Below are 9,571 nucleotides of genomic sequence, written 5' to 3' on the forward strand. Positions count from 1 at the left end.
AGTTTTGCTCTGTCCTATAGAGTCACTATGAGTCAGAACCAACTTGAAGGAGCAACATTTGAATATATATTTGAGATTATCATACATGGCTTGAGTGTTGCTGTGATGCTGGAAGCTAAGTCACGGGTATTTCAAAAGGCAGTAGGGTCACCCAAAGTGGTCAGCTTTCAGGGGAGCATCCAGACTAAGAACAGACAACAAAGGACTCAGATGCCCACTTCAGAGGAAGTAGCTGCTGAAACCCTTACGCATAGCATAGAAACACTGTCAGATGCTGAAGGCCTACTGAATGAAGCAGATCAGAGATAGTGCCAGAGGATGGGCCCCTGCAGTCAGAGGGTGCTTGAAATGTGACTGAAGAGGGGCCTGCTTTCTCAGAGTACAGTCAACCAAGGTGACTTGAATAGGGTAAGGCCTGTGGGAGTGAAACCTTCAGGATCTTTATTTGCTGATGGGGCATGACTCAAGGTAAGAAAAAAAACAGCTGCAAAAATCTGCTTAACATTGGAACTTGGCACGTGTGAAGTATGAATCTAAGAAAATTGGAAGTCATTAAAAATGAAATGCAATGCATAAAGAGCAATACCCTAGGCATTAGTGAGCTGAAATAGATCAATATTGGCCATTATGGATCAGAAAATTATGATTTACTATTCTGAGAATGGCACAATCAAGAGGAATGGCATTGCATTAATTGTCAAAAAGGACATTTCAGAATTAATTTTGAAGTACAACACTGTTTGTGATAGGATTATATCTATCCAAATTCAAGGAAATCCAATCAATGAAATTATTATTCAAATTTATGCACCAACTACAAAAACTAGTGATGAAGAAAATTAAGAATTATACCAAAAATTTTCAGTCAGAAATTGATCAAACATGCAATCAAGATGCATTGGTAGTTATTGGTGATTGGAATGTAAAAGTCGGAAATAAAGTGGAAGGAACAGTAGTTGAAAAATATGGTCTTGATGATAGAAAATAAACTGCAGATCACATGATAGGATTTTGCAAGACTAACCATTTGTTCACAGCAAATCCCTTTTTTCAACGACAAAAAACTGTGACTACATACATGAATGATTCCAGGTGGAAGACAAAGAAATCAAATTGACTACATCTGTGAGAAAGGATGATTGAGTTCATTATCAGTGGCTAAAAACAGGCCAGAGGCCACTTGTGGAACAGACCATCAATTGTTCAGGTTAGCTAAAGAAAATTAAAACAAATCCAAGAGAGCCAAAATATGACCATGAGTCTATCTCATCTAAAATTTGAGACATCTGAAGAACAGATATGACTCATTGTACACTAATGACAAAAAGACCTGATGAGCTGTGGGAGGATATTAAGAACATTATTTATGAAAAACATGTTGCCAGGAGAGACAAGTCCCTGAGGAGAGAGAGCATACTGGGTAAATAGATGGGCAGGGAAAACGAAGGTCCCCAATGAGTGGCTTCAACAATGGGCTCAAGTACAGGAACAATTGTGAAGATGGCACAAAACCAGGCAGTGTTTGCACTGTTGTACACAGGGTTGCTATGGTTCAGAACAACTCAATGACACCTAACAACAACAACAACACATATGATATTAATATTGCACTGCACCAATGTTGTTGTTTTTTTTTTGCACCAATGTTTTTATCACCAGGATTTTTGTGCTTGTTTGAGTTGGTTTCACCCAAGAACAGGTCGTTATAGGTAACAGTTCCCCTACTGTTTTGGCATGCACTGTGATGGTTAGGAATTATGTCAACTAGACAGTCCTGGGTAAGGGTATGGGTGGAGCCCAACCTACCAATTGGATTACAGTTTGATGACATCTCTGTGGTGTAATAAGTGCAGAGACTGAGCAGAGTCTAATCCTCTTTGGCCCTTTGGCGTCTGTTGGAACTGAATCTTGTGTCTGGTTCCTTGATCTCCTGTTGAGTTGCTTGTTGATCCTGGAGCCATGAGAGGACTACCATGATGGATTCACTTGGCTGATTTTATATCTCTGCATCCACCAGTCCAGGCCCCCTGTGGTCTCTGCTTCATCATCCTACTTCCTGTTCATCATCTTCTATTTGTCAGAAGAAGCCTGACTTGAAGAAGGCTGGACTTACCTATTTCTACAACTGTGTCACTTCAAAAGAGATGAAGCAGGTCCCCTTCAGGTGTTGAGAATGACATCTTAAGCACTGATAAGATAAGCCTCAAGAGTAAAGTAGATGAGAGGAGGATGAGGCCTTCCTGTTTTGAAAGGTCACATTCAAAAGGGAGAAGGATTCATAAAAGTCAGTTTACTAGTAGTTACAGAGTTTGTCCTTGGGTCTTCTACATATAATGATACTTCAGTTGTCAAACTCAATTCATTCTAAATTCATGATTAAACACCAAAAAGTTTGGGAACTGAACAAAATGTTCCCAAAACCAAATGACTGGTTCTGAGGTCCAGACATTATCCTTGGAAATTCCTTTTTCCAGGACTTTAAATCACTATGGCGGCTTCTAGCCATCTCACACATCACTATCTCAGATACTCTATCACTATCAAATTATTTCAGATTTCTCCAAATTAACAGTAACTTTTCAACTTCTTCTATGGTATGCATTGTTTTGTGGTTAATGATTTCAGACCGTTCACGACATTAGCTGCTTTAATCACATTTTTTTCCCCTAAAACATGTTGATAGTGTTGACTTTGTCATGTTGTATTCAGCAGCCAAATCAAACAGGGACCTGAATCAAATTTCACAATACTTTCTTTAACTTTATTGTGGTTCTCACAGTTTTCCTCTTAGCTTTACTGTTGGTTTCACGAACACTTTGGAGCCATGGTTATGATATTTCACTTAAATAAGGCACAAAAAAACCCACAATGACGAATGTTTTAAGGCACGAACAGGCACTAAATGTCTGAGAGTGGTGTTAAGACTGAAGCATCACCACAATGCAGCACAGGACTCACTCGGCCCTTACAGGTTTTCTTAAGTTGGATTTTTGATTCCACTATTGAGCAAAGCTCCGAATACGGAGCAGATATTTTCCAAACTTTGCTGTTCAAGTAGTGGAACGTTCGAGTTTAGAGCTGTTCGACAACTGAGGTATTGCTGTATTTCTTTCTAATTTATCTCAGACTACTATTCTGTTAAGAAGTCACCAGTCTTATCTCATGTGTGGCAGCCCTAGTGGTGTAGTGGTTACCTATTGAGCTGTGAACTACAAAGTTAGCAGTTCAAAACCACCAGCAGTTCCTCAGGAGAATGATGAGGCTTTCAACTCCCTTAAAGAGTTAGTCTTAGAAACCTAGAGAGACAGTGTATCCTGCCCTACAGGGTCACTATGGAAGTGAGTTTTAAAAAATATATCTGGTGTGGAGGTGTTGAATTTTTTCCAGGCTATATCTTGGGGTAAGATGTCTCAAGATGGCCACACTGCCTGACCTGTACGTTGAGACATTACCAGGCTTTTTATCTGTGGGGCCATTGTTCACTTCTCTAGCCTGCAGAATGCTCCCTCCCTTAGCAAACAGAATGTTTGTTCTTAGCAAGCAGAGTGTTTATTCCCTTAGCAGTCCGAAGTCCCTGCCCAGACCCTCTCAATTCAGTCATGCAAAACCTAGGCATTAAAGACAAACAGAACAGAGACTGAATGAACAACTCATAGGAGAGAAAACACACAAGACTTAATAAGACTTAATAAAGTTTCTGGAAACCCTGGCACATGGTTCATAATTCTAAGAATGCTTATCCCTGCAGCATCTCTGAAGAAACAAGACAAAAAAAATCAAACTCATTACCACTGTTGATTCTGATTCATAACAATCATTTAGAACAGGGGAAAACTGCTCCTGTGAGTTTCAGAGACTGTAGGAGTGGAAACCCTCATCTTTTTTTTACCCCCAAAGGGCAGCTGGTGATTTTGAAATGCTTACCTTGTGGATTGCACCTCAACATATAACCACTACGCTCGTCACAAGAGTTCCCAGAGACTTTGAGGGTCCATGTGAAAGGAAATTACTTGAGGAAATGCCAAGTAAAGTACTATTTTTGCCCCCTACTGCCAGATTTCCTAGACTTCCAGAGCTCCTACCAAGAAAGACAGCTTTGGAATGGTTTTCGGACTATGCCTCTTGTTGTACGACACAAGAGATCCCAATCTCAAATTTAAGGAGAACAAAGACAACACAAAGGCACATCACTTGAATGACGAGGCCAATAACCCTCTGTTAAAATGGTGTCTGAGATTCATATTCAGACTCTAGTTAAATAAGGCATGGAACAAAGGAAACTGTCACCAATTTATGGCTGGTGGCAGATTAATACAGGAGACTACAGAAGCAGGGACACGGCCCTGATTGGGACACATTCATTATGTGAGACAGTAGGTTTACAAGATTCATCCAGGGCCGCCGTCCAACTAAAGAAGTCAGGTTTACTCATGACTATGAGCCCCCCCCCCACCGTTCTGTCCCCTCAGTACAGTGACCCCTATCAAGGACACACCCAGGCAAGCCCCTAGAGAAACTGCCCCTCCCTGGGATAACTGGAGAGGGTAGAGGTAATCTACTCCCCAAGGCACTCTGCCTGAGCTTCCTGCTTTGGGAGGGACAATCCCAATTTTTAACAATTTTTCTTGCGTCCCGCGACATTTTAAAAAAGTCCGGATTTTTGGAAAGAATGCACGACAAGCTAGGGTATACGGTTTTTCGGCTGCTATGTGGCTATTTCGCCAGGATATGAGTTTCATCAATGGTGTCCCGCTTTACCAATGTTAAAATCTGGTCATCTTACCTGAGGACAAGATTATGGACATTCTTAATGATCATAAAGAATCATGTGGAAGCCCGATGTGTGTGTGTGTGTGTGGGGGGGGTGTTCTGAGAACGGATTTCCTGCTGTCACTGCCTTTTGCAAAACGGGGTGCTCAGAATTTAAGCCCTGATACTGCTGTTATAGAACTGTATTTCTGGGTCAGGTTAATGAGTCTATTTTAGTCACTTTTAAATGGCTGTATTGAATGAACACAGCTGTGCTTTCTGGTTAGGAGCTTTTTGCACTGTAAGAAAATACTTGAACAATTTCCCACACAGTAGTGCCAGAGTCTCCACGAGGAAACTATCGTGAAAAAGCAAAAATATGCATATGAGAATGACCATGACACTCACAGGCACTAAGTCACCTGGCCAGACAAAGGAACTCGTGGGTGCAGCCAATACTCTGGGTACCACATGAAGGGGGGTCACCTCTGTACAGTGAGTGACCAACCTCCTTCCTCAAGCATGGTAGATATCCGGAGGGCTGGAGAGGAGCGAGTAGAGGGCATTTGCCTCCCACTCCCAATACATGAGAACTCCGAGGAGCCAGGAAAGAAGGCGATGGTGTTTCTGCGAACACTTAGTGATCAACGTCTACTCATTGTGAAGTTGGGAGGGGTGCCCCTGGATGCTCCCGACTGTGACAGGGAGGTAGTGAGATAAGAGACTGTCCCAAGGTTGTTTCTATTTTCTTTAACTATTTATTTATTTATTTTTAACTTCTTTAAGGCCTTTCAAACGATCACGTGCGTGAACATCACCTTTAACCCTCGTTGTTTTCTCCCTCCGACGCTGTTCCCTTTCTGCACGCACCACGTCCTCTTCCTTGTTTCCTGGTAACGAAGGCGGTGGCGGGTACTTCCTCCCGAGGCGGGCTGACGTCATATTGGAACCGGATGATGCCCGGAAGTGCTGGCTGCCGCCAGAGAACGGCCCGGTCAGCCCCACGGTTTTTCTTTCTTTCTTTTTTTGGGGGACTCCTAGGTTTTTGGAAGCATAAAGGTTTGTGGGTGAACGTGGGGAAACGTGCCCTGAGGACTGCGGGTTTGAAGCGATCGGAAACACCATCTTCCCTTCTCCAAGATGGCGGCGCGGCTTTCCCAAGCGTCTCGTTTCCCGTAGCTGGTCGGACGCGCTCTCTCATTGGTCGACGCTCGGTGCCGTGCAGTTACGTGGCGCGGCCCTGACCAATCGGCTGAGCGCTGAGCTGGACTTGGCGTGTGGGCCCCATTTCGGCCTCTTCTCGCTGTGGGTGCGACCTGCGTCGGCCAGGTGAGCGGGCACTACCTGTGGAGCAGTGGGACGTGGGCGGCCCGGGGCGGGAGCAGGCCTCTCTGGAGGGGCAAGGGGGCAGCAGGGGTCCCGCGGGGAGCCTCTTCCCGGGAGGCGGGGCCGGAGCAGAGGTGGAGGGAGACGGCTGAGTGCGGGAATCGCTTGCCAGGTCGTGAGGTGGAAGCACCGGCTTCGGACTCCGCATCGCTCGGAATGGCGGTGTGCCCACAGCCTAAAAGATCCAATTATGCCTTCGGAGTCTGGGACTCCGTTGGGATAACTTACGTTTTGTGACAGATCTGTCACAGAACCCAGGACTTTGGAAGCCCTTCAGGGATTAAGCGTTTCTTAAGCTTTGCTTAGGAGCTGTGGGGGCCCGGTGGGGTAGGTGGGCATTGAGCTGCAAACAACATGGGGAGTTAAAATCCACCAGCTGCCCCCAGAACAATTAGGCAGTTGCTTCTGTAAAGACTTACATTCTGCCGTATGGAGCAATTCCGCTTTGCCTTGTAGGGTCACTGTGAACTAGAGTTGGCTGGATGGCAGGTTTAGTTCTTTTGATAAACTTGACTGCAGGTGGTCACCATGTCTTGAAAAGTCCTGCAGTGGTAAGAATGGTTTTGATTTTGTATATGTGCAGGCAGGGGTTGGGGTGGGGTGCTGTGGTCGAGGACAGATGGACAAGATCTTTCCAGGCCATTCATTTCACTTGTTCATTCATCGAGCTATAAATAACCCCAGACTTTTCCCCCCTTTGATACCTTTATATAAACTGGACTTATCTCTCCAGTTAAAATAAGTATTCGTTCAAACACTTAACATTTTGTAGCCAAGTCCAAAGGATTCAGTGACCCTCTGAAGTTAACATATGCTCTAGAACAGTGGTTCTCAACCTTCCTAATGCTGAGAGCCTTTAATACAGTTCTTCATGTTGTAGTGACACCCCCTCAACCATAAAGTTATTTTCATTGCTACTTCATACCGGTTATTTTGCTACTGTTATGAATCAGGCTACCCCTGTGAAAGGGCTGTTCGGCCCTCAAAGGGGTTGTGACCCACAGCTGAGAACCGCTGCTCTAGAAGGTAGGAGGATAAAAAAGAGGGAGGGACAGGTGGGGCACGTTTTAAGGTTTAGTATGTAGGTGCTTGGGGACATTAGATGGGACCCATTACCTTTTAATAAAGGAGAACTTTTTTGAGAAGGGAAAACTTATTTAATCAAATCTGTAGTGATTGTTGCTAGAATTGTGATATTAGAACTTGCTTTTATTCCCACCTGAGTATTCCCTTAATACCTAGGAAGCTATGGAAGTATATCATGTGCTGTTGCCCAAAATAACAATGCTGGAGAGTTTATTGGAATAAACATCTGGAATTTCTGTGGTCTGAATTGTGTAAGGGGCCCTGGTGTTGCTGTAGTTTAGGCATTGGACTGCATTTCTCAAGGTTGGCGGTTTGAACCCACTGTCCCCCCCCACCCCACCCACACACACAGTTTAAAAGATGAGGCTGTCTGCTCCCTTAAAGAATTACAGCCCTTTGAAGGTAAACAAACGGCCATCTATCTCAGAAGCAACGAAGCTCACATGGAACAAGCACACCAGCCTGTGTGATCACAAGGTGTCAAAGGGATCAGGTATCAGGCATCAAAGAACAAAAAAATCATTGTGAATGAGGGGGAGTGCAGATTGGGGACCCAAAGCCCATCTGTAGGCAACTGGACATGCCCTTACAGAACAGTCTGGGGAGATGAGCCAGTCAGGGTGCAGTGTAGCAACGATGAAACATACAACTTTCCTCTAGTTCTCAAATACTCTCCCCTCCCCCCCATCTCATGGCTTCCCCCACTATCATAATCTCAGTTCTGCCTTACAAATCCAGCTAGACCAGAGGATGTACGCTGGTACAGATAGGAACTGGAAACACAGGGAATCCAGGACAGATGATCCTTTCAGGACCAGTGGTGAGAGTGGCGATACCAGGAGGGTGGAGAGAAGGTGGGGTAGAAAGGGGGGACTGATTACAAGGATTTACATATAACCCCCTCCCTGGGGGACAGACAACTGAAAAGTAAGTGAAGGGAGACAGTATAAGACATGACAAAATAATTAATTTATAAATTATCAAGGGTTTGTGAGGGAGGGGTCGCAGGGAGGGGGGGTGGATGACATACCAAGGGCTCAAGTAGAAAGCAAATGTTTTGAGAATGATGATGGCAGCAAATGTGCTTGACACACTGGATGTGTGTATGGATTGTGATAAGAGTTGTACAAGCCCCCAATAATATTTCTTAAACAAATTTATAGTGCAGTGACATTCTCCAGATCAAGTGATTAAGAACAGATGTCTGTTACAGATCAACTGTGTTCACTTAAATTGTATGCTATGATACCTATTCCACAATAGTCGTATTAGTGTAGGGTTTGTTATAAATCCACCTTTTCTTTAAAAAACCGTTTTATTGGGACATAATCCACATATTATACAATTCAGTAGTTCTGTCATATCAAGAAGAGTTGTACAATCGCTACCACATCAATTATAAGGTCAGTCTCTTTTCAGATATAAAAGAGCAGATCAAGCAAGCAGAGGTGGGGAAAGGTAGATGAAGATCACCAGGAACAGAAGCTGAAAAGAGCAGGGACTTTCCCACAGAGCCCACGGAAGAGCTTTCCTCTGGAGCCACATTGTATGTTTTAGCCTTCTAAACTGTGAAGAGATTATTTGGGTGAAACCACTCACCTGTGCTGTTTCTACTATAGCGGCATTTGATAACTAAGTTAGTTGCTACCTTTTTCATTTTTTTTTTTTTAGGGGCTACCTTTTTCAGTTGAGAGTTTAATATACTGTTAAAATTTTCAGTTCCTTTTTAGAGTATGGCAACATATCTGGAGTTTATTCAGCAGAATGAAGAACAGGATGGTGTGCGTTTCAGTTGGAACGTGTGGCCTTCTAGCCGTCTTGAGGCCACGAGAATGGTTGTTCCTCTGGCTTGTCTTCTGACTCCTTTGAAAGAACGTCCGGACCTCCCTCCTGTACAGTATGAACCGGTGCTTTGCAGCAGACCAACTTGCAAAGCCATTCTCAATCCACTATGGTATGAATTCTTTTAAAAACTGGTAAATACAATGAATACAGTAAATTATCACTTTTATATAATCCTCATAAAAGTCAGTCAATTGAGAAAGTTATAGTTTCCAGGTGGTGAGATTCCTGAGTGATTAATGCTTTGCCCACTTTCTTCAAGTGCATCTATTAGGTTAACATGTCGGAAGTATTTCCTGTGTGTGAATTGTGTTGCTTTTAGTATTGAAATTAAGTAGTTTCAAATATGTAGCCAATAAAAATGTTTTTAAAGCGTGCTTTAATAAGTTGTACACCTGTAAAAAATGGAAATGGTAAAATGTATGTGAAAGACACATAACAATGACCGAAAAAGCAGCTCTGACTGCTTGTGGACAGCTGATCATCTTGGTTTGGCAGCTTAGGGTTA

At 43.5% G+C, this 9,571-nt stretch overlaps 1 protein-coding gene across 1 annotated transcript in view; it reads left to right on the forward strand.

Annotated features, from left to right (window-relative positions):
• Window positions 1–5,974: 5,974 nt before the first annotated feature.
• The window catches only part of SEC23B (SEC23 homolog B, COPII coat complex component), a 52,835-nt gene continuing 49,238 nt past the window's right edge, over window positions 5,975–9,571 (forward strand). The window contains exons 1-2 of the mRNA XM_004698153.2: window positions 5,975–6,078; window positions 8,941–9,175. Coding sequence (XP_004698210.1) covers window positions 8,955–9,175 — 221 coding nt within the window. The 5' untranslated portion in view covers window positions 5,975–6,078; window positions 8,941–8,954. The remainder of the gene's footprint in view (window positions 6,079–8,940; window positions 9,176–9,571) is intronic.

Source organism: Echinops telfairi, unplaced genomic scaffold, assembly GCF_000313985.2.
Source record: "Echinops telfairi isolate 266 unplaced genomic scaffold, ASM31398v2 ScPeMD7_5592;HRSCAF=6446, whole genome shotgun sequence".
Classification (NCBI taxonomy): domain Eukaryota; kingdom Metazoa; phylum Chordata; class Mammalia; order Afrosoricida; family Tenrecidae; genus Echinops; species Echinops telfairi.